Source organism: Electrona antarctica (assembly GCF_951216825.1).
Source record: "Electrona antarctica genome assembly, chromosome: 8".
NCBI lineage: Eukaryota > Metazoa > Chordata > Actinopteri > Myctophiformes > Myctophidae > Electrona > Electrona antarctica.
The window spans coordinates 47,297,216-47,322,215 of record NC_136789.1 but is presented as its reverse complement, the minus strand read 5'-3'; the positions used below and the strand labels follow the sequence as shown (position 1 = coordinate 47,322,215).

At 46.4% G+C, this 25,000-nt stretch overlaps 1 protein-coding gene and 1 pseudogene across 2 annotated transcripts in view; both read left to right on the top strand.

The window, feature by feature from the left end:
* Positions 1-25,000, top strand: part of fat3b (FAT atypical cadherin 3b) — a gene marked incomplete at both ends in the record, with an annotated part of 123,892 nt that overhangs the window by 67,554 nt on the left and 31,338 nt on the right. Inside the window, 12 exons of the mRNA XM_079509073.1 lie at positions 1-68; positions 2,104-2,559; positions 3,791-3,925; positions 4,650-5,049; positions 6,386-6,582; positions 10,225-10,378; positions 10,691-10,924; positions 11,389-11,567; positions 12,342-12,555; positions 13,247-13,461; positions 22,423-22,560; positions 24,936-25,000. The exon at positions 1-68 is cut by the window's left edge and continues 153 nt beyond it; the exon at positions 24,936-25,000 is cut by the window's right edge and continues 79 nt beyond it. Coding sequence (XP_079365199.1) covers positions 1-68; positions 2,104-2,559; positions 3,791-3,925; positions 4,650-5,049; positions 6,386-6,582; positions 10,225-10,378; positions 10,691-10,924; positions 11,389-11,567; positions 12,342-12,555; positions 13,247-13,461; positions 22,423-22,560; positions 24,936-25,000 — 2,455 coding nt within the window. The remainder of the gene's footprint in view (positions 69-2,103; positions 2,560-3,790; positions 3,926-4,649; positions 5,050-6,385; positions 6,583-10,224; positions 10,379-10,690; positions 10,925-11,388; positions 11,568-12,341; positions 12,556-13,246; positions 13,462-22,422; positions 22,561-24,935) is intronic.
* Positions 14,344-14,821, top strand: LOC306927881 (sorting nexin-3-like; annotated as a pseudogene). Its single transcript has one exon. The product of its transcript is annotated as a sorting nexin-3-like (transcript).

Genomic DNA, 25,000 nt, shown 5'->3' with positions numbered 1-25,000 from the left:
GGCCCAATGGACGCGTCATCTACTCCCTCTACAGCGAGGCACGGCTGTCCCTGGTGGACGTCCTAGAGGTTAGTGAGTCTTGATTTGTGACGCTGTCCTTCAGACACATTGCGTCATAGGACATGGATGATGAGCTTCTGAGGGTTTCAAAAAGGATGTTTCTGTGTTAAGTGTAAGAAGGGGGGCGGGGGGGGGGGGGGGGTGATGGAGAGAGCTGGGGCTGAAATGTGCTGTGGGTTAAAGCTATAATTTGTATGCTTTATGTCCCTCCCAACAGAGTGAGGTAATTGCAATGATAAAGATAAAGGTGGATTGCAATCCAGTGTGCCATCTGCTTCAAATAACTTTATTGACATTGTCGACCAGATGGAGTGTATATGTACATTATGTAGTGTCTATGTAATATGTAACAATTATGTACAGTCTATCAATAGTGAATAATGAATAGTATGTGAATGAATATGTATACACAGTGTATCATTAATACATATATGACTAAATAAATAAGTGAGTCTCTCATCAGTGCCTCCTAATAATCCAAGGCCAGTGTGCCAGAGTCAAAGCAGGAGTCAGTAATCTCAAAGCACAGAAGAGACAGTAAAGGTCTTAAACTATCATGTGGGAGATCAGCTTGGTTGTGAACTTAAGCCTTTAGAGTGCAGTCGTCTTTAGTGGAGTAGTCTACTATTGTAGTAGTAGACACTAGACAGGGGCACGGTGTATGTATAGGGGATGCAACAGAGAGAATACTCTGATAGGATTCAGCCTCTTAGGTTTGCGGTTCCTAACTTTGTCTATGTTTTGAAAACTGTGGGCTCAGTAGCAAAGCACGGATGGGCAGCAGGATCGCGTGCGTGCGTGCGTGCGTGCGTGCGTGCGTGCGTGCGTGCGTGCGTGCGTGCGTGCGTGCGTGCGTGCGTGCGTGCGATAGCTGATTTGTCCTGTGTGCATCAATGCAGCTGTGTGGTCACACCTGCCTAATTAGTTTGTGTTCGGCCCTGGTGTGACTGCATAAATCAGCTAACCACAAAAAAACATTTGGAAACTGTACGGTGCTGGGTTTCTCTTACAGAAAGTTGTTCTATGATCACTACCAATTAAGCTTTAACCCATTGAGACCTGGAACGCATCCATGTCACGTTAGCGTTTAACCACATTAACCATTAACCCATTTTGGGGCGGGAACCCCTTTTGGTGTTTTAAACATTGTTATAATTTAGCTATTGAAAAATAGCAGATCTACAAGCTCATAGCGCGCCACCGAGTGGCGCGCTATGAACTTGTAGATCTGCTATTTTTGAAAAATCGTTAAAATGTGCCTCAAATCTTTCCGAAAATTGTCATGATTTAGAAAACTTTTTTTTTAAATTTCGACGTCAGGCCTGAATGGGTTAAATAAAAAGTTAGGAACTGGCACGGTAACTGATGAATTTCCTGTATGCTAAATTGCTGTATGCGTGTTAATGTAGCTACTAAAACATTTCAGTTCCTTCTAGGATAAAAGAGACAGGCAGGTGTTGGACACTACTACGAAATGTATTGGAATGTACTTGTCTTAATAAGTATAAGTAATATAGATATGAATAGTTATTTAAAGCCATGTTGAACAATGTTTACAATATTGTTTATCATTTTTATCTGTTTGCCTTTGTGCATGAGTGACAAACAGCAATGTTTTACTCTTTTGCATGGTGAAAGAAGTCACACTAAACAAAAGCATGTAAACATGTATTCTTAAAAGTAACATGTGTGCCAACAATTCCTAGTATAAAGCATTTGGTATGTGTAAAGCACAAGTATGGATACTGTGTGTACTGTATGTACTGTACATACGGTATATTCGTTGCTGTCCGGAAGAAACCACCTAACTCTATTTTTGAGGTTTCTTTCTTCATAAATCAATGCTATTGAATACCCTTTACGTCTGTGTGTTGGTTAAAAAAAATATTGAACCAATGAAACGTATTAAAAAGCTCTTTGACAAACACCTCCTAACTCCACTTGAGCTAGATGATTTTTGAGTTAGGTGGTTTCGTCCAGACTGCAGAGCTATGGTACGTGATAAAGGTTCTGATGATGGAACGTTTTTTTTCCAACGTCCAGGTGGAGCCAGACAGTGGCTGGATGATGACCAAAAGCACCGTGGACCACCTGCAGGGGACCGTCCTGTCCTTCTTCGTCAAAGCCACCGATTGTGGCTTGCCGCCCAAACACTCCCTGGTGTCGGCCTTCATCCATGTCCTCCCTGTGGAGGCCTTCGTCCCGTCCTTCAGCCAGCCGCAGTATTCCTTCACCATCCCGGAGGACACGCCCGTGGGCACGGCCCTGGGTTCGGTCTACCTGGGCCCCGGGCAGACGGGCCTCTTCGCTGTGGTGGGAGGGGAGACCCCGGACAGTAACCAGGGAGGAGAAACCTTCCAGGTGGAGCGAGACACAGGACTGGTTCTCCTCCTTAAGCCCCTGGACTATGAGCAGGTCAGCATCTTCAGATTCAAGGTGTCGGTGACAACCAGGAGAGACCTGATAGAGTCTGGAACCACCGTGGACCTGGAGGTTAAGGTGGGTGAACGTTGATGAATGTCAAGGTCGTGCAGGCTCAAGGTTTCTTTATTGTTAAATCGTGTGTACAAGTAACTCAGGTGGAACGAGTGAAGAAGGCCCTTGTAATTAAATTAAACCTGTATTATTTCAGTATTCATATTTGTTCAAATTATTAGTATTTTAGGATACAGTGGTTTAGTGTCTCATATTGGTTTTCAACCAGGCGTAAACCTGGCACACTACACACTACACTATTCAGCACAGCTCAATGCAGCTGCTAATGGATTCCCACGTAAGATTAATGACAATGCCATATCTAACCAGCAAACAAATATTACTTCCCTCTAAGCCCCTTATGTGGTGAACCAACCAGTCTGGATAGAGCACACAGATTGATAATAAAACACCATAACAGCCAGTGTTCTCACTGGGCTGTCTCTTTTCATTAGGACCATCTTTTCAGTCTGTCATCAGAAGCTGACAGCGGCAGCTGTAGCGGTTACACTGCACTATGTCAAAATTATGAACCCATCAATTTTGCTGCCAATAAACATTAACGTTAGCATTTTCAAACTAGAGGCCAATACATGCTCGACACAGGCAAATACACAGAAATCTATATATGAAGACACTTTTATCTGTACACCATTATTATTAGAATGAACAATGAAAAGGGCAGGAAATGACATTTAGACAGATTAAATAGGCAATTTGAGGCTGAGAGTAAAATCGAGAGGGGAGGAGGGCGATGCAAGTTTGTATAGCACATTTTAACGGCAACAAGGTTCGTATATACGAACTGTGCTATATATAGCACAGTTTAATGACAACAAGGTGATTCAAAGTGCTTTACACACAACAAGCATTAAGACACAAAACAGACAACATTAAGACAGACCATTAAGTAATTTAAGACAATGCAAAAGAAACACAACAGGACTTTTGAATACAATGTAAAAAGAATAATACGATTGTTTCTATTTCCATTGGGTAAATAGGAAAGTCTTCAGCTTTGATTAAGCCTGCAATTTTCTGTCAGTTTGTTCCAGATTTGTGCGGTCTACTGCTTCTATTATGTGGATTTTCAACACACGTATAATGGACAATGATGAATCTTCGTGGTTAAAATTCAAACAGTCAGGATATTGTACCCCTATGAATATTTCAGTAATTCTATGAATATTTCAGCAAAGTGGCATTTGGGTTGGTTTGGAGTGAGCTGAATTGATGATGCTTTGTCATTACACAGATCCTAGATGTGAATGACAACAAGCCGGTGTTTGAGACGAGTGCCTACGTGGCCACAGTGATGGAAGGTATGCCAGTTGGTACTAGGATCGTCCAGGTGCGTGCACTTGATCCAGACTGGGGCTCCAATGGACAGGTGGGCAGCTAATTACTGCATACTTATTGCATACTTTGTTGCACGGCGGTGTGACAAAAATAGCCGGCCGTGCGACTGAGAATAATTTAGGCTTAAGGCAATATACTGTTTGGATTAGCTTGTCTCTCTTTCTATTATGCCTCTCTGTCATTGGCTGTAATATCTTGTCTGACCTTTTACTCTTTCTCCATCTCCATCTACGTCTATATACACATTAGCTTCTTCCCATTTGCTGCCTATAAATCACTTTGACATTGTGTTCTGTGTTGCATAATCTGTCACATTTCACAATGATGTCTCATTTACTGAAGATGTTTCATCTGTATGTCCATTTGTCATGTAAAACAAAGTAAAATCTCCAGTGTTACTCCTTTGCGGCCCATTTGATTCAATTTATACACTCTTGGAGTTACATTGTGTGTGTGTGTGTGTGTGTGTGTGTGTGTGTGTGTGTGTGTGTGTGTGTGTGTGTGTGTGTGTGTGTGTGTGTGTGTGTGTGTGTGTGTGTGTGTGTGTGTGTGTGTGTGTGTGTGTGTGTGTGTGTGTGTGTGTGTGTGTGTGTGTGTGTGTGTGTGTGTGTGTGTGTGTGTGTGTGTGTGCGTGCGTGCGTGCGTGCGTGCGTGCGTGCGTGCGTACGTGCGTGCGTGCGCGTGCGTGCGTGCGTGCATGCGTGTGTGCCTTTGTGCATGCGTGTGTGCCTTCGTGCCTTTGCGCGTGTGTGTAGGTCACCTACAGCCTAGGATTACTGTTCACGCAAACCCTGGACTCCAGGAAAGAAAACATGGCTGGCCCCACTGCAATCCCGACCGCCGTGGGTTCCATCTTTGCTATAGACAGCAAAACAGGCTGGGTGACCACTCTGTGCGAGCTGGACCACGAGGCCTGCTCCGGCTACAGCTTCCAGGTGGTGGCGTCGGACCTGGGTGAGACGCAGTCCCTCTCTGCCACCGCCGCGGTAACCGTCGCCGTGACGGACGTCAACGACAACCCGCCGCGCTTCGACAGGGAGTACTACCGAGGCGCGGTCAGGGAGAGCGACCCCCTGGGGGAGGTGGTGGCCGTTCTCACCACTGAGGACGGCGACAGCGCTGTTGAAAACCGACTGGTCAGCTATCACATCACTGGTGAGCAGTGGTGGACAGTAACAACGTACATTTACTTGAGTACTGTACTTAAGTGAATTGTTTGAGTATCTGCACTTTGTACAGTTGTACAACGCGTTGCAATGCGACACACTGTGATCTTACATTTACATGTGTATGTCTCTACATTTGTTTGTTTGTATTTCTATTGTCCACGAGTGAAGACTGATTAGGAATACTAGTCAAAACCTCTTATTTGGGGGCGTCCGCTGGTGAAGTGGTCCAGGCACATGCCACATATAGGCTTTGGCCTGACAACGTGTTGCGTGTTCGAGTCCCGTTCATGACGACCTTTGCTGCATGTCTCTCCCTGTCTCTCTCTCTCCTTCCTGTCATTCTTCACTTGTATAAAGGCAAAAAGCCAAAAACAAAATCTTAAAAAAAAGAAAAACTCATTTGTCAGATATATCTATGCCTGCACATTTACATACATATTTACAAAAGTATCCAGATTGCACGGCTGCGCTGACTCTACTACAGGAGAGAGCAATTTCTTCCAGGAAGAATTTCTTAAATAAAGAACTGTAGTGCTGTGCAGAATATCTTGCAGAAGGCCTACACAATAAGTCTAATAAGAGAGTTGCATTGTATTCATTTGATGGGTTATAGGATAGGGTCAGTTAAAGTCCCGGAGAATGCACTTGCTCCTTCAGATTTTTGGAACACGTACAAACAAAACACATGTTGAAAACATGTACTGCTTACAGTACATTTAATATTCAATCCTTTGTATTTAGATTTTGTTTTCAGTAATGTGTCCCAAATGTACATAAAATGTATGCTCACAAATATGTGCATTTTAGATATATTTGTCAGTCAAACACCCCAAATTTATATTAAGCTTAAGTTCCAACATATTGTAAGCTTAACCTATTCAGGCCTAAATCATCATGACAATTTTCGGAAAGATTTGAGGCACATTTTAACTATTTTTCAAAAATAGCAGACCTACAAGTTCATAGCGCGCCACTCGGTGGCGCGCTATGAGCTTGTAGATCTGCTATTTTTCAATAGCTAAATTATAACATAATGTTTAAAACACCAAAAGGGGTTCCCGCCCAAAATGGGTTAACCCATTTTGGCTGGTGTTAGCATTATGTTATGCTTTAGCTATTGAAAAATAGCAGATCTACAAGCTCATAGGTCTGCTATTTTTGAAAAATCGAAGAACGACTGACAGAAACATAGCTTTTTCAGAAAACTGTCAGGATGTAGAAGACATTTTTAGAATCTGATCTCAGGTCAAAATGGGTTAAAGATCTACTGTTTGACATGCGGGTCTGTATAAGCTTAATAATAGTGGTGTTTTTCTCCCCAGGGGGTAACCCACGGGGTGTTTTCAGCCTGGCCTTGGTGCAGGGGAAGTGCAAGGTGTACGTGAGTGCTCTACTGGACCGAGAGCAGCAGGACTTGTACCTGCTCAACATCACAGCCAGTGACGGACTCTATGTCACACGCACTGTTGTCCAGGTCACAGTTATGGATGACAATGACAACAGTCCCATCTGCAATCAGGTCAGGGGCCATTGCTGGTGCAGGAGTGCATGTGTGCGTGTGTGTGTGTGTGTGTGTGTGTGTGTGTGTGTGTGTGTGTGTGTGTGTGTGTGTGTGTGTGTGTGTGTGTGGGTGGGTGCGTGCGTGCGTGCTTGGTGGTGGTGGTGGTGTGTGTGTGTGGGGTGGGGGGGGGGGAGTGGGAGTGGGAGGTAGCTTGGCCAGTTATGGCATGCAATAATGTTGTTTTTTTATTAACTTTCACTTTCATAATCAAAAATTCTAAATTAAATGCTACTTCTAAACAGCCAGTAATCTTTATTCTACAAAGCCAGTAGGAAGCCAATTTTTAGGGCATTTTATGAATAATGATATAGGTCTAAATAAATTCAAGCTGAATTTCCAGAGAAAATGTAGTGGTAACACCCCCAATAATTGGTCCGACCACTACACCAGTGCATTATTATTGTAACTGGGCCACATAACCACTTCACCAATAAATTATTATTGTAACTGGGCCATACAACTACTCCACCAATAAATCACTCTGAGTAGGGGGCCCACAACAATTCTTGCCGTGGCTCCCTTGGGGCAGATATGCCATTGGTGCTGTTCATTCACTTGAAGTTAGTGTTGGTATTTACTTGTGAATGGTAGCAGCATAATTACAAACAGAGACAGTGCTACAAATTAGTTAACTCATTACAAATTATGTCATGAGTATGATACAGGTGTGCACCTACACTACAGCCATCTCAAGGTACAGCATGTACATTGCAACAGTGAGCAGTAAGGTGGGGGCCATTGCAAAAAATGCTTTTTCGCCCCCTCCCCATGACAGAACATAGGCATTTTCCTAGCTTGCCTGTGCATAAAAACGCCCCTGAGTAAGCTACGGTAAACGCAGACGGATACTTGCGCACCTAACGCTTCACTATCTTGTTGTCAAGTGATTTTAAAGGTCATGCATTTGTTGTAAAACATTGCACATACACATTGAACCAAAACCAACACTCCCATGTTGGCATGTAGAAAGTTAGTTAGTTTAATACTCAATACTGATATAAAGTCAACATAATCAAAGCTTTTGTAAGTCAATACAATATAACAGGTTAACTTGAATAGCCAACATGAATAGTCTCCAGTACAGTTATAGAACTTTAGTGTTCTGGATCAATAACTATGATTGTCAACATCATCAGATCCTATAAGTCCTCTTTGGTGATCTTTTACTAAGCTCCTAAATGTAACCTCTTGCATCTTAATTTGACTTCGGCAGAAGATCAATTGTACTACATGCAGAGCACTTGTAACAATGCGCTGTTGATTCTCTGATTGACTAAATGTCCTGTCCTTAAGACGGTGACATACAAGTATCTCCAAATCCAGGCCGTCCTATTGACAACTAAGTGCCAAACTTTATTGCCAAGGAATAGATTGTGGTTAGCTTCTCTCAGCTTATTTTATAGCTGGAGGTCAGGGTGAATGGGTGGTCAGGGTGATGGGATGGGAGGTCAGGGTGAATGGGTGTGGAAAACAAACATATATGGAGCGTGTCTTGAGTGTACAGGGTTTGATGTGGTCAGATCAACATATGGAATTAATTCTGTACTGGCCATATATGGAGCGTGTCTTGAGTGTACAGGGTTTGATGTGGTCAGATCAACATATGGAATTAATTCTGTACTGGCCATATACTGTATGGAGCGTGTCTTGAGTGTACAGGGTTTGATGTGGTCAGATCAACATATGGAATTAATTCTGTACTGGCCATATATGGAGTGTGTCTTGAGTGTACAGGGTTTGATGTGGTCAGATCAACATATGGAATGTCAGAACAGGTCAGCTCCATATATGGAGATCTTAGGCGTGCAGTGTCTTGAGTGTACAGGGTTTGATGATGGCCCAGTTAGGGCTGGGCCTTAATGTTTGGGCCTGATGAGAACTCTACTGTGTGGCAGCGGGGGCAGTGTCTTGAGTGTACAGGGTTTGATGAGGGCCCAGGTAGGGCCAGGCCTTAAGTTTCGGGCCTGTTTTTGCCGGCTGCCGGGCGCGGCTGCACTAATAACTTTGCCCGTCTAGAGTTGGACAGGTATCAGTCAAAAGGGAGACATCAAAGAGGAAGGACGGATGGGGAAGGATCAAAATATGGAATGTCAGAAAAGGTCAGCTCCATATATGGAGATCTAAGGGTTTGAGGTCAGATGTAGAGTTGCTGGCCAATATTGATGACATCAGGGATCTCCATAATTGGGCATTCCCATATATGGGCTTAATATTGATGACATCAGGGATCTCCATCCCTTTACTTGAGTTTTTGACTTACACAATATTGCACTTTTGACCTCACTAAATTTCTAGGAAGGGAAAAAGTACTTTATGAATTACCACTTGTATTATATTTATTTCATATTTCAAATAATTATGGTGAGAATACCATATAGATCTACTAGGTTATTTTCCATATTATTGTCATATTTTGTGCTTTGTAATTTTACTTTTGAATACTTGTTATTCGTTGTATTCGTTGTTGAGTAATATTTGACCAGGAGTTCTTTGTCCACCACTAGATAATTGGGGTAAATGGGCTTTTGATTAGTGGTGTAATAGTGGTGAAATTCATCCTATAATTAGTGGACAGGGTTTGACTCTATTCCTACACTGCAGTCCGAGTTGTAATTTTAACTCTGAGAGTGAAACTCTTTGAAACCACTGCTTCCTTTATCCCCAGTCTGTTCTACAATTCCTTCTGTTCTGAGACAGTATAACTAAGGGAAAAGAGGCCATCCATTGAACATCAGGAGATGGGGAGCTTTGCTGCACCCAGAGGCCAGAAAAGGAAGACTTCTATATACTAATTGTTGTTTATTTGAAATGTATATTATTCATGAGTGTTGGTTCATAACATCTTTTCACATTTCTCTGTAATCCATGATTGCTTTGTGATTGTTTGTGAGTTAAAATGAACACTGGCATTTGACTGTGTCTACAGTACTACATCAGCGGTTCTCAAACTTTTACATTTCAAGGAATTCATTGGGACCCCTATAACTACAGTATGAGAGATGGATCTGTAGGTGTCCATTTGGTTCCTAACTATCAATAATTTAACCGGGCAGGGACCCCCTGGAAAGGACCCCAGGCCCCTCTTTGAGAACCGCTGCACTATACATGTTTCATTTCTCTATTAGTGTGTCATTATAAGGTGCTGGTCATAGATTAGAAGCATTATAAGATTAGAAGCGTGAAGGTCAGAGCGGCCGTTGGGCATACAGTCTGTCTGCATGTGTTTGTGTGCCAGACGGATCGCAGGTTTCATTACTGAAGGCAGGGTCAGATAGACAGAACAGGGGACAGAACCGCGGGTACTGTGTGTGTGTGTGTGTGTGTGTGTGTGCGTGCGTGCGTGCGTGCGTGCGTGCGTGCGTGCGTGCGTGCGTGCGTGCGTGCGTGCGTGCGTGCGTGCGTGCGTGCGTGCGTGCGTGCGTGCGCGCGTGCGCGCGTGCGTGCGTTAGCAGAGATAATGGATGCAGTGCTCGACAGCAGTTTAATGTGCTTTTTGATTTGTGGAACAGATTTTTGTCAGGCAGCGTGGCTTCAGAATGCACTGATCTGTTTGTGTGTGTGTGTGTGTGTGTGTGTTTGTGTGTGTGTGCGTGTGTGCAGGCAGTTTATAGTGCGTCATTCCCTGAGGACATTCCCACTAACAAGGGCGTCCTGACAGTGGGAGCGACAGATGCTGACTCAGGCTCCGGTGCCGAGATCCAATATTCACTGTTTGGCATCGGAGTGGAAGACTTCTACATGGATGCCAACACTGGTACTGTTAAGAGAAGTGTCACTCAACACTTTTTTCAGTTCAAGTATATTAGCCTCTTACTTCTAAGCACTGAATGTACAAACATTAATTTCACCCTCTGGTTTTGTGTCATCTCTATAAGTTACCACCTTTTTCATTATCTGACAAGTGACTACCGGTATATGGGCTATATCTTGCGCCACCCCTTAACCCTTATCCCTAAACTTATTTTCCATAAGTTAGTTAGTTTTGAAAAGTAGTAACATAGTTAAAACCAATCGAGCTTGAGACACAATACAAATAAAGTCTGTCCGTTTGTGTGCTTTATGTCAGGTGAGTTACGTACAGCAACTGTTATGGATCGGGAAGCGACAGCCAGCTACAAACTCATCGTCCAGGCAACTGATGGAGGTGGGCTCTTCTGCCGCTCTGACATCTCTCTCAGGCTGTTGGATGTAAATGACAACGCTCCGTCCTTTCCCTCCACCCAGTACCTGGCTAATGTTTATGAGAACGCCGCCCCCAAAGCCCTGCTCATCCGATTGCAGGCCAGTGACCCAGATGAAGGTGAGACAACTCCTTATCTTGTCCTAGAATTTAAGTAAATAAGTAAGTACTGTAGGTCAAAGTGGCTTATTGACGGTACCAGCAGAGCAATGAGGGCATACAAAGCAATAGACCAGAGAAATGCATTGTATGTTGAGGTGAAGCGGAACACCTACTCTCAGCTGCCAATACATGCCTTACCGTGCTACTCACACACTGTCCCAGTGGTATTGAACAGGCTGAGCGCCCTACTGACTGCCCAGGCACTTTAAAGAATGTATTGTTTGTCTTACATTATTGTAATATATATTGTCAAAATATGTTACCAAGAATTGATTTCCTAATTTGGAAACCATTGCAACCACTCTTCACACCTTCTGACCTTGCCATCAGCCATAAGAGAACTACCATGACCATGGACAGTAAAACTGAAGCAATGTATCAACAACATCTTTGTCTGTATGATCTTTCCATGTCTCCTCCAGGATTGAATCGTACAGTGGTCTACTCTCTGGTGGACTCGGCTGATGGCTTCTTCTCTATCGACCCGATGTCCGGGGTGTTGGCTTTGGAGAAACCTCTGGACAGAGAAGTTCAAGACTCTTACAGGATTCGTGTCCAGGCCACTGATCAGGCTGGCCAGCTGGGGGCACTCTCCTCACAGGTGGGTGGCTGGGGTATCATGAGTCTGCAGTTCAACCAATACATGCTACTATAATGCCAAAGACATGCCAAAATAATACTAAGACAGTCAGTAGTACTGTAAACAGTATAGTAATAGTATGTATGATCGGCTCATATAGGTTGCAACAAAGAAGGTAACAAAACTGAAAAGATACCGGTAACTAATAACAAACACATGCTGTATACTGAGTGTGGAAGTCAGATGTATGAAAGTAGGCCTACATGTATGGACACATTGCTTAATGTGAGGTGCATGTTATCAATGTAAAAACAAAAGACAACAATGGAAATAATGAGAGGCAGGCTTGGGAAAGGACCGACACAGGTGCTCCAGCTATTACATTATACTAGAAGAAAAGCACCATTCAGGCATTTGGCGACCGCCAAATGCCTGAATGGTGCTTTTCTTATTCCCTTATTATGTGAAAGCCCCCGTACCGTTCCGCCCCCCAAAAGAGCCCGAGCTCCTGTTGGCCTGCTTATCAGCATGAGTTGGCTGGCGGGGATAATACTAGGCCAATGGTAATGTGTTTACCACAAGACAAAGAGAAAAGGGCATTTGATCAAAACAAGGGAATCCCCTGGCAAACAAAATGTTATTGTCAAGCTGGCATTCAGGGGAAGCTTATGTCGCCCTCTAAGTCCTTCCTTATATCACTCCCCTCACCAATGGCAGATAAATACTGGGTATGTGATAATAAATAAAATATGCTGTATTTATCACAATATATTTGTATGTTTTGTGTCCTTTAAGGTTGAAGTAACCTTGGTTGTCCTGGATGTGAACGACAATGCCCCCGTCTTCCAAAGGAAGGACTATTCTGTTAGCGTTCCCGAGGATGTGGCTTTGGGGACCGAGGTGCTCCGTGTGTCGGCCACCAGCGTGGACATCGGGCCCAACGCTCAGATCACCTTTAACATCCGCTCTGGCAATGAACTGGGGAAGTTCAACTTAAACAGAACTGTGGGTACGTTGTGGGGGTTCGTACAACGCAAATCTATATGAAGGTTTGTGCTCTTGTACTTATGTAATTACCAAATAGATAATACTCACAAGAATATCCTGGAAAGGACAGAGAGCTCTGGAAATTACGTTTATAGGCCAGGTAATGAGCGTAGTCAATGGAAATCAGTCCAAAGACCTGTATAGAAGTGTATGTTTTATGTTCTTGGGCAATTAACCACCCTCTATACTTTTTTTTTTTTTTTAAAGATATTTTTTTGCGGCTTACGCCTTTTATTGGTTTTTGAAGGGACAGACAGTAGGCTGACAGGAAACGGGAGAGAGATGGGGGAAGACATGCAGTAAAGGCCGTGTCGGGCTCGGGAGTCGAACCCGCGGCACACTGCGACTGTCGGGTGCCCAGGCGGTTACGCCACCGCCTGGGCCACCCTCTATACTTAGTAAATTAATACTTAGTTGGCCGAGGTCGGCTCTGTACTTGATTCTTTTTTTCATGATCTTTTCATGATTTTTCATGATTTTTTTCATGATTTGCCAATTATTCCCCCCAGATTAGGGATTGTAGTATTAAAGTCGTTAAAGGAATGTTAAACATGTTATGGATGCCCATCATACTGTACAATATTTGTGTGCATGTGTGCAAATGCTTATGTCCGAGCAAGTGAACAATGACCAGCAAGTGCGTGTCATGTTAGGCTCCATCTCCGTGGCTGATGACCTTGACTTTGAGGTGTGTAAGGACTTCTACCTGACAGTGGAAGCATGGGACAGCGGGACCCCGCCCCTCAGCGCGGCTACCATGGTAACCATAGAGCTCATGGACGTCAACGACAACGCTCCCGTCTTCAGCCAGGGCATCTACAACGTCCTGGTCAGCGAGGACGCCAATATCGGACAGACCATAACCAGGGTACACCTTTTATACTTTATATACAGCAAATTATAGGCATCTTTTTTTATCAGTATTTTTATCAGTATTTTATCAGGTTTTTTATCAGTAACATGTAAATGCTACATGTGACAAGTAAGAAAAAAAGTATATTTTAATTGTAATTTCAAAGTATATCAAATGCATTAACTTAAGGAGCACTTCGCCCATTTTAATCAATTTCATATAATTAAAAAAATAAAAACAGAGCTATGTCACATTGTGACATTGTATACATGTTGGAGGGGAAAAGAACTGGTTGGAAATGGAATAATGTGTTCCTTCCACGCGCTACGTCCTACAGTCGAAACTTGACCCCCTGTCAAGTGATGAAGCTCAGTTCGGGGCTCTCATCAGGTTGGCAGAGGGAGAGTAGCGGCCAGGATAGGCAAATGGCACCGGGTGAAAGAAATGGGTTAGAAAGAAGAAGAGGGGCGCTCTTATCATCATACATCATCACATTCAGTGCTCAGCCAATCAAATCATCACATTCCGTGGTACAAACACACAAAGCTGTGCATAGGAGGGGCCCTCAAAAGAGTAGTCTCACACAACAGAAACTGGTGCCTAACAACAGCGAGTTGCGTACTGTACGCGTTTTGCATACTGAGTGCTGCTGTCAGGCATATCCAATCCATATATGGGCATAGTTGCCGATTTGCGCTGACGTTCGTCTTTTCCTCTCCATATCTATGACGATTTGCACTGATGTCGGGCATCTCCAGTCCATATATGAGCATATCTGTGTTCCCACCTCAAACCCACTGACATCACATACCGCTATGTCAACTTTATATAGCACAGAGTGTGTTGGTGTAGCAGAGCCACTGTACTAGCACAGCAGCGGGTTTGGCAGACATCATGATGGCTGATACCATAGCAACAAAGAGGACTGTCTCCAAGCCTCAGAACTTAAATGAGGCGTATGGACCGCCGGCTAACTTTTTAGAGGTGGAGGTGAGCAACCCGAAGACAGTAGGGATCGGCCTGACCAAATTCACTACGTATGAGATCAGCCTGAAGACCAACCTGCCCATCTTCAAGCTGAAGAAGTCCTGTGTACAGAGGCGATAGTGACTTTGAGTGGCTCAGAGCAGAGCTGAAGAGAGAGAGTAGGGTTGTGGTCCCCCCTCTCCCTGGCAAAGCGCTGACCCGTCAGCTCCCATTCCGAGGAGATGACGGAATATTTGATGCCTCTTTCATCGAGGAGCGGCGACAAGGCCTGGAGCAGTTTCTCAACAAAGTGGCCAGTCACCCTCTTGTCCAGAACGAACGTTGCCTGCACATGTTTCTACAGTACAAATGTATAGACAAAAACTACACACCATCCAAAGTTAAATAAGCCTAAAAGTAACACGATGGCTTTGTTTGGCCTGATGTGGGAGCCCAGCTCAACCCCGCAACTCAAAGCTCTTTCTCTAATGCAAAGAATTCCTTTGAATTCCTCTGTGGATGGCAGAAAAGTGACAACTTGAGCCGCTTTCAAAAATAGCAAAAATAGCCAATCTACAAGCTCACAACACATCGCAATGCGATGCGTTGAGGGGGCTAGTATATCAGCTAATTTTGCCATTTTTGGGAAAAAAAACCCTTAAAATTTAAGAAAAATAAAAGATTCCCTTAAAATTTCACTTGTAATGACATGCCCAAAATAATTATGGTCGCAGAAACAAAACAAGTTTCTTTAAGTGTTGATCTAAAAATAATATTTAAAAAACATTCTGAGGTGGAGGATATATTAACAGAAGACGATATTTTTTAGTTGAAATGCGAAAGGGGTGGCAATTGCCTTCCCCTGAATGACGACCCTGGTTGGCAACAGGCAGACCAGGCTTTTTTCTTTTTTCTCTTTGCAATACGAACAGTCCTGTTATGTTTAGTAAGTGTGACCCAAGTGCACAGCAATAGAGGAGGCGTTTGTTCAAAGGTAGTTCAGGTTTATTCACAAACAGGGGGAAGGAGTGGGAAATGTAGTAGAAGGGTGGTGGCTCTCCAGGTTGGCCAAACAGCGTGGGAATCCAAGCACTGGGGAGGAGGAGGAGAGGAAGCGTCAGTCTTCAGAGAACAACAATAAACTGGGAAAGTTGTGTAAAGCTAAAAGTGTAACTAGCACTATAACTCAGTTTAACAACACAATAAGCTTTGCCTGTACTTTACCATACATGTTGACATGTGAAGCTCTGGCGTGGAATGAAGGGCAGACTGGGCTTTTGTAGAGGCAGTGCTTGATTGCAGGATGGAAGACAGGTGCAGATAATTGGTGAAGGAGAGCAGGTGTGCTGAGTTGAGCCATGGAGTAGTCAGAGAGGGGGGAGTGGCTAAGCAGTGCTTGCATGTGAAGGTGAGGAGGAGTGAGCCGTAACAGGACCCCCCCTCCGAGGGGCGCCTCCTGGCGACCTCCCGGGGGCGTCGGGGTTGGCCCTGTAGAAGTCCCGAAGGAGAGAGGGATCCATGATGAGCTTTCTGGAGATCCAACTGCGTTCCTCGGGGCCATACCCGTCCCAGTCCGCCAGAAACTGGAAACCTCGACCTCTGCGCCGAACCTTCAGCAGCCGCCGAACTGTCCACTGGGGATGCCCGTCGACCATCTGAGGTGGCGGAGGAGCAGGGGCAGAGGGCATGAGAGGGCTCGAGGACACAGGCTTGATCTTGGACACGTGAAACACGGGATGTACACGCAGGGAGGCCGGGAGCTTGAGACGCACAGCCGCCGGACTCAGGACGTGATCAATCTCGAAGGGACCGACATACCGGGGAGCCAGCTTCCTGGAGGACACCTGGAGCGGTAGGTCGGCAGAGGAGAGGTAGACACGTTGCCCAGCCTGGTACACCGGAGCAGGGATGCGGCGACGGTTGGCTCCACGGCAGGAACGCTCGTTGGAGCGAAGCAGGGCGGCGCGGACTTTCTTCCACACGCGCCGACAACGACGGAAGTGGGCCTGGACAGAAGGGACAGAGGCCTCAGATTCCTGGAGAGAGAACAACGGGGGTTGGTAACCCAGAGAGGCTTCGAAAGGGGACCTGCCAGTGGCGGCGCAGGTAAGGGCATTGAGTGAGTATTCCACCCAGGGTAGATCCTTGCTCCAGGAGGTGGGGTGGAGAGCAGAGACACAGCGGAGGGCCGACTCCAAGCTCTGGTTGGTCCGCTCAGCCTGGCCGTTGGACTGTGGGTGGTATCCCGAGGAGAGGCTAACGGTGGCGCCGATCTCCTTACAGAAGGCTCGCCAGACCTGGGACGTGAACTGTGGACCTCTGTCACTGACAATGTCACTGGGAAGCCCATGAAGGCGGTAGACATGCTGGGTGAGGAGTGCAGCCGTCTCCGCAGAGGATGGGAGCTTTGGGAGCGCCACCAGGTGCACTGCCTTAGAAAACCGGTCCACCACAGTGAGGATGATGGTGTTCCCATGGGAAGGGGGAAAACCGGTCACAAAGTCCAAGCCAATGTGAGACCAAGGGCGGGTGGGCACAGGGAGTGGGCGAAGAAGGCCAGCGGGTGGCTGGTGTGACGCCTTGGCACGGGAGCAGGTGGCGCAGGCAGCGACAAACTCCCGGACGTCAGTCCTCATAGACGGCCACCAAAACCTCCGGCTCAGGAAGGAGAGGGTGCGCTGATACCCGGGGTGGCAAGCAAACTGGCTGGAATGGCCCCACTGCAGCACTCGAGACCGCACCAAATCGGGCACGAAGAGCCGGTGGCGAGGACCATTGTCTGGGCCGGGTTCAGCTTGTTGGGCCCGTTTGACCTCAGCTTCAATGTTCATGGTGACCGCCCCTATGATACAAGAAGCCGGAATGATGGGCTCAGGCTCGGCTGAGGACTTCTCCGGAGCATGGAGTCGAGACAAGGAATCAGCCTTGGTGTTACTGGAGCCAGGTCTGTAGGTGATGGTGTAGCTGAACCTATCCAGGAACTGTGCCCACCGTGCCTGGCGAGAGTTGAGGCGCTTGGCCCCCCGGATGAAGGTTAGGTTCTTATGGTCGGACCAGACCACCGTGGGCTCTTCAGCGCCCTCCAGCCAGTGGCGCCACTCCTCAAAGGCTGCCACCACAGCTAGCAGCTCCCTATTCCCAATATCGTAGTTCTCCTCGGCTGGGTCAAACCGGCGAGAGAGAAAGGCACAGGGGTGTAGCTTCTGGTCCTTTACCGACCGCTGGGATAAGACAGCCCCTAGACCGATGTCAGAAGCATCTGCCTCCACTATGAATGGCCTGGAGGGGTCTGGATGGAGAAGGACAGGGGCTGTGGTGAAGTGCTCCTTGAGGGCAGCAAAAGCGGCACCGGCAGCGGGCGTCCAGACGTAAGGACGCAGAGTGGAGGTGAGTTGAGTAAGAGGGGCAGCTATGCGACTGTAGTTCCGAATGAAACGGCGGTAGAAATTAGCAAACCCGAGGAAACCTTGGAGCTGTCTGCGGGTCGTGGGTTGCGGCCAGTCGACGACGGCTTGGACCTTGTGGGGGTCAGGACGGATACAGCCTTCCTCCACAATAAGTCCAAGGAACTCCACAGAAGGCGAGTGAAAGACGCATTTCTCAGCCTTAATGTACAGGCGATTCTCCAAGAGGCGCTGGATGACCAGACGGACATGCTGGATATGCTCCTCAATGCCCCGGGAGAACACCAGGATGTCATCAAGGTAAAGGACCACGAATACCTCTAGCATGTCCCGGAGCATGTCGTTCATGAGGGCCTGAAAGACTGAGGGGGCATTTGTGAGACCAAAGGGCATGACCAGGTATTCGTAGTGTCCACGGGGGGTCTTGAAGGCGGTCTTCCATTCATCCCCTTTACGGATACGCACAAGGTGGTATGCGTTCCGGAGATCCAACTTAGTGAAGATGGTAGCACCGACAAGGGGTTCAAAGTTGGAGCTCATGAGGGGGAGAGGATACTTGTTCTTGATGGTGATGTTGTTGAGCTGCCTGTAGTCTATACAGGGCCTCAGGTCCCCACCCTTCTTCTTGACGAAGAAGAAGCCCGCTGCCACCGGGGATGTGGATGGACGTATAAGACCCTCAGCCAGACAGCCATTAATGTAACTGTCCATAGCTGCCTTCTCAGGTAGTGAGAGGTTGTAGAGGCGACTGGCTGGAAGCGGAGCGTCAGGACGGAGCTCGATGGCACAGTCGTAGGGGCGGTGGGGGGGAAGCGTGCATGCTCGCTCCTTACTGAATGCCTCACCCAGGTCGTGGTACTCAGGGGGAACCCTGGAAAGATCAGGAGGAGCACGACTGGGTCGTTCAGGCAGAGAAGGTGTCTGGGCAGACCGAAGGCAGCGGGCGTGGCAGGGAATGCTCCAGCTGAGAATGCGGCCCGAACTCCAACAGACGTGAGGATTGTGGAGTTCCAGCCAAGGTCTGCCTAGGATGAATGGGGTGTCAGGGGAGACGATGACGTAGGGGCGGATGCTCTCTACATGATTTCCTGAGACAGTGAGGGTGAAAGCCTCGCATTGGTGTGTAACAGGACCCATGGGGTGGCCATCCAAAGCGAACGCAGAGAGGGACTTCTCCAGAGGCACAATGGGGAGTCCAACCCTCTGGGCGTAAAGTTGGTCCACAAAGCTCTCATCAGCCCCAGAGTCTATCAGAGCAGGAACGGTGAGCGTGCGCCCTGACCAGGCAAGAGTGACAATGAACCTGGACTTGCTGGAGCGGGACAGGGGGTCGGACAGGCGGCTCACTCGGAACCCCCGAGCGGGTGAGCCCTGTCTTTTGGCAGCCGGCCTGAGGAGGCTCTGGAATGTAGGATGGGGCAATAGTCAACAGAGTGTGCTGAGCCGGCACAATACATGCAGAGCCCCTGTAGTCTTCTGTGATCACGTTCAGCATTGGTTAAGCGGGCTCGGCCCAACTGCATAGGCTCCTCACCAGCAAATGTAGAGAGAACAGGGAGAAGAGCAGGCCGGTTAAGGCTGGCTGGAGGCGAGGAAGAGGAAGGCGAGGAAGCAGCAGGACGAAACTGGTGAGCCTTCTCACGCTTGCGCTCCCGGTGACGTTCATCAAGCGAAATAGAGAGGGAGATGAGTTGGTTCAACGTGGCGGGCTTCTCTCTACCAGATAAGGCATCCTTCACAGGCTCTGCCAAGCCCCGCCGGAAAGCACTAAACAAGGCAGGCTCGTTCCATTGGCAACGAGCTGCTAGAATGCGAAACTCTGTGGCAAACTGTGCCACAGAGCCAGAACCCTGCTGGAGGGTGGAAAGAACTGAATCTGCATCCTGCCCATGGACATCATGATCGAAAACAGTCTTGAACTCCTCCTTAAATGCAGCATAGTCATGCATGTAAGGTGCAGAGCCCTCCCGACTAGCCATCACCCACCGGCGAGCCTGCCCTGTGGTTAGGTTAGCGATGTAGGCAATGCGGGCGGGGGCAGTGGAGTACATACTGGGTTGAAGGGCAAAAATGTACTCACACTGCATGATGAATTCACGGCAGAAGGCGAAAGATCCGTCATAAAGAGCCGGTGCCACCAGATGGGGCTCCCGAGTAGGGGGCGTCTCGGGCTCAGGGGCCGGGTTTGGAGCAGGCCCAGACTGGGCAGAAGCAAGTGGAAGGAGTCGAGCACTGAGTGCAGCAACCTGGTCAGCGAGACTCTGGACCACGGCAGTGAGCTGGTCCACCTGGGCTTGTTGTTGATTGGCCTGGGACTGTTGACGAGTCGCAACCCCTTGGAGATCCTCTTTAATACTTATGACTGCAATAGAAGCCTCCTTTAATAGGCGAGAGTGTTCGCCCAAGACTTGGCCCTGGGCCTGAAACGTCTTCTCCATGCTGGCTGGGTCCCGATGGCCAGAGCTTACTGTTATGTTTAGTAAGTGTGACCCAAGTGCACAGCAATAGAGGAGGCGTTTGTTCAAAGGTAGTTCAGGTTTATTCACAAACAGGGGGAAGGAGTGGGAAATGTAGTAGAAGGGTGGTGGCTCTCCAGGTTGGCCAAACAGCGTGGGAATCCAAGCACTGGGGAGGAGGAGGAGAGGAAGCGTCAGTCTTCAGAGAACAACAATAAACTGGGAAAGTTGTGTAAAGCTAAAAGTGTAACTAGCACTATAACTCAGTTTAACAACACAATAAGCTTTGCCTGTACTTTACCATACATGTTGACATGTGAAGCTCTGGCGTGGAATGAAGGGCAGACTGGGCTTTTGTAGAGGCAGTGCTTGATTGCAGGATGGAAGACAGGTGCAGATAATTGGTGAAGGAGAGCAGGTGTGCTGAGTTGAGCCATGGAGTAGTCAGAGAGGGGGGAGTGGCTAAGCAGTGCTTGCATGTGAAGGTGAGGAGGAGTGAGCCGTAACAAGTCCCACATACTGTACAGTATATTATAACTACTAGGGTCAGACGATTATCGAGATATGCGCTGAGATTCTGTGTATTTATGCTTAGATAGATGAGAGAATATATTACAGTATATCCCCACCTGAAGAATGCTCATTATGCTTTTATCCATGTTGAGAGTGAATTCCAGGTACGGACAATCAAGCACAGTCTAGAGTGCAATCAATGAGGTGCTGAACGTCATGAAAAAGAGAGAAACACTTGCATGAACTGAAAGGTGCAACTGTACATTTATTGTTATAGTTACTCTCTACTGTACTGTACTGTACTGTACTGTACTGTACTGTACTGTACTGTACTGTACTGTACTGTACTGTACTGTACTGTACTGTACTGTACTGTACTGTACACCAGGGGTAGGCAACCTTAGGCACCAGTGCCAACATTGGCACAACACAAAGGAGAGAGTATCTTTGGTTTTAAATAAGCTATTTAAAAAATGCAGTCAAATTAATGAAGTCACTCACATTTGTGTGTAAATTACATCCTGCATTCTACATTCATTAAAACTGAACTCTGTTATTGCCCTGACTCTAATGATCATTATAACAATGTGAAAGAAAATATTTAAAAAGAAGGAAAAACTTTATATTTGTGGACAAGCAAAATATGTTGTAACTTTTCACGTGGTGTCATTAAAATTAATTCATGTTGATATGGCACACTGACGATCTAGAAAATAAAAACATGGCACTTCATTTAAAAAAGGCTGCAGACCCCTGCTGTACACAATGTTTCTGTACACAAACTATAATTGTGCTCAGTGTGAAGCCCACTGGCGCCACATGAAGGTATGCCAACCAGTGGTATTGCAGCTGTTGAGGCCGCACTACAAACAGACTATACCGTACTGCAAACAGACATACATAGCGACATACACACACGGTCAGTCATTGGAGTGGTTTGGCAGTTGGCACCGCTCAAAAAGTCAGATCCTGCTGCTGTGCACATAACTTTTTGGCACATTTTGTTTCCATCCTCGGCGTGTTGCCCTACTCGCAGTGCGTATTGCCCGCCCTTATACGTAGCGACGGCACTGCTGTCTTGGGTGGAAAGGCCACTTGAAAGGTGCCATGCTTCATTTTGTGGTGCGATATTAATATATCGCACCACAAAACCACAAAATAATATTATGATTGAAGTTTGTCTGTTAAATACAGTAGTGACTGTCTTTCCTTCACTGGTTTTCCACTCTGACTACCCTGCTGGGAGTTTCAATTTGTCTTGGCATTTGTGGCCAGTAAATCAGAATAATTTGTTTTCTATTGCTTTGAAACTTGTTTCATCATAACAGCTTGCAATTTAATATCCAGATGCTGGGTAATACTCAAGACACATTCAACATATTTAATGTCCAGTATTTCATTACCTCGTTCAAAGAATTACAGCTTCCCCTGTGTACAACAGAATAAAAAAAGTATTACAATATTGCCACCCCCCCCCCCCCCCCCACACACACACACACACACACACACACACACACACACACACACACACACGCCAAAAAAAACTAAAATTAACAAACTTTTTTTAATATTCTTTTCTTAGAAAGAATACTGTATATAGTTTTTCTTTTTCATATCTGACTCTTTGTGCATACTAGCTGTTGGCAGAGGATCTGGACAGCCAAGTTAACGGGCGAATCACCTACTCCATCCTGAAGGGTGACCGAACCAACCAGTTCTGGATCGACCCGGTCACTGGCCTCCTCAACGTGAACAAACGCCTTGACCGGGAGCTGGTAAGGATGCATCTTCAAGTGTCTCATCAACAATCGATAGTAATTTTCTGGTTCATGAGCACAGCTGAAGCAGACAGATGCCAGTGTGCCCTCTCAAGGTCACCAGGGACGTGTGCCATTATGCATATATGCCACTGTTCCTCGATCCGGGTCTATGGGGTCCCTGTACTTATACCTCTAGTAATGCTTCTAGCCTACTAGAAAATGCATTGCATTCCTCTGTTGTCCAACAGGGACCTGGGGCAGTAATTCAGTAATTCTGCAGTTCAACCTTTTGAATAATAATTCTGTCTCAGAGGTGGGCTGTGGACAGTTCATAAACTTTCCAGTTTGTGCAGATCCGCTCAATTCATCAGAGTCATAGTGTCAGGGGCTTTGTCAGAGTACCCATTGTACATGTCTGTCTGTGTCCCTTTTTATGCCCATATAGGGAGAGCCCTGATGTCATTAGTCCTGTATATTGGCATGCCCATATATGGGCATATTGATTGGATCGGTGGTTCTGTACAACTGGATATCCATATTTGCTAATATGTCTATACGTCGTCTCTGCCCCGAACCCCTTACCGATGCGCGTGCCGAGTTTGAAGTCGGTCAGTCCCATATATGCACTTGACCAAATATGTGGATAGTGGTCGGATCCTTGGCTCTGGACAACCAGATCTCCTTGTATGCCTATATGGGGTGAGCTGAGCGTATCAGGTTTGTTTATGGTTTTGTCTGAGTCATAGTGACCTGCCTATATATGGGCATATCGGGTTTGTTTATGTCTGAGTCAGTGACACGACTGTGGTCTGCCGGCTGGCCCTCCCAGTAGTCATGGTTTAACGGCTCTGTTATGCTCTGTCTACCAGACTTGCCCTCCTTGTATTGGTTTGTATGATATTGATCTCGGCAAATGGCCTGTGGGACTTTATTGATCCCTTGATGGTCCTGCTCCACTCTTGGTCATGGCAGCGTGTCCTCAACTGATCTGCATCAGACATCATCATATTTTGTGAGCCTTATTGGCCTTTGATATAGACCTACCTCATTCATTGTGTTTTATTAAATATCAATATAGAGCACTGTGCTGAGCTCCGTGGCCTTGCAGATAGTTGCCATGAGATTGGGAGCTCAGGGTTCAATCCCCGGCCTGGTCACACCAAAGACTTTAAAAATTGGACCCTGCTTGGCACTCAGGTTGGATTGTTGGTAAGTCCCTGCAACATATGTACTAGTGTCATGCGTGTGTACTAAACTTATGCAATACATCATGGCTGGGGAAACATAGGCTCCATCCCTTTGGTCCACATGGCTTGGGAAGCTATTTACTTATACAGCACTGCTAATACCTGAGTATAACAAATTACCATTACTGTAACTTTACCAGAATGGACATTTAACTGTTCGTTTGTTTTGTTCTTTTAGTTTGTTTTACATTTGAATATTGCCCATTTGGCACCTATTGCATGCTTGTCCGCCCTGGAAAGGGGTCCTCTCTTTTTGTGATCCTTCCCAATAAATGTTTTTCCCTTTCTTCAAGGGTTAGGGGGTCTAAGGATGGGAGTTTTCTTTTGTTAAATGTGGGGCTATGATGTAGCCTGGCTAATAAACCAGACTAATATCACACAACACTGTCGCGGTATATCAGTCTGGGCTGGCTCCACTTGGATTTCATTTCCCGGGGAACATTTTCTCTTTGACGCAATTGGTCAGAGCTACTGTCAGTCAAAAGTCTCAAGCATTGAACGTCACTGTACCAAAGCCCGCCTATATTGCACACCGTGTCCCGATTGGTCCGACCTGTTCTCTGCTGTAGGAAAGAGGCGTGCTACTGAGCCTCGCCAGACCGTAATCCGCTGGTAGGCAACTTTTTTTTGCCAACGGCTGATTCGGTCTGGTTTATTAACCAGGCTAGCTATGATGCCCTTTAGATGGTAACAGTGATTAAGAAACTCAAACTAAACTAAATTAAAATTGTGTTGATCTGAGTTGTGTTGATCTCTCTGTAGGGTTCCAGCCGGGTACTCTGTCACTGTTGAGAAAATCTCTCAAGAACAGATTCCGAGCTGCGCTACTAAATCTGTCAGCAGGGGCATTCAGAACCTGTAAACATTGGGGATTAGTGGACACAATAAAAACATAGGCGCCCCACCTGAAAAGAAGGGCTGAGGGCGGACCAACATCCTATATTATCCACATTCTATTGGGCGCTGCCTCCAGAGGCGAATCCAAAGGAAACAAGCAGCAGAGGGCGCTGTTTTTTCCTTTTTTTTGCCGATGGGTTCCTAGATTGATGTTGAGCCTGTCTCCAATCTAATAAGATAGATTTCCGGGTACTCTATTGGAATTGAGTTGATCTTTCTGTGTGTTGATCTGTGGTTGTACTGTAGGTTTCCAGGTACTCTCTGTCAGTGCAGGCGTTTGACAGTGGATCTCCTGCCATGTCTTCCACTGT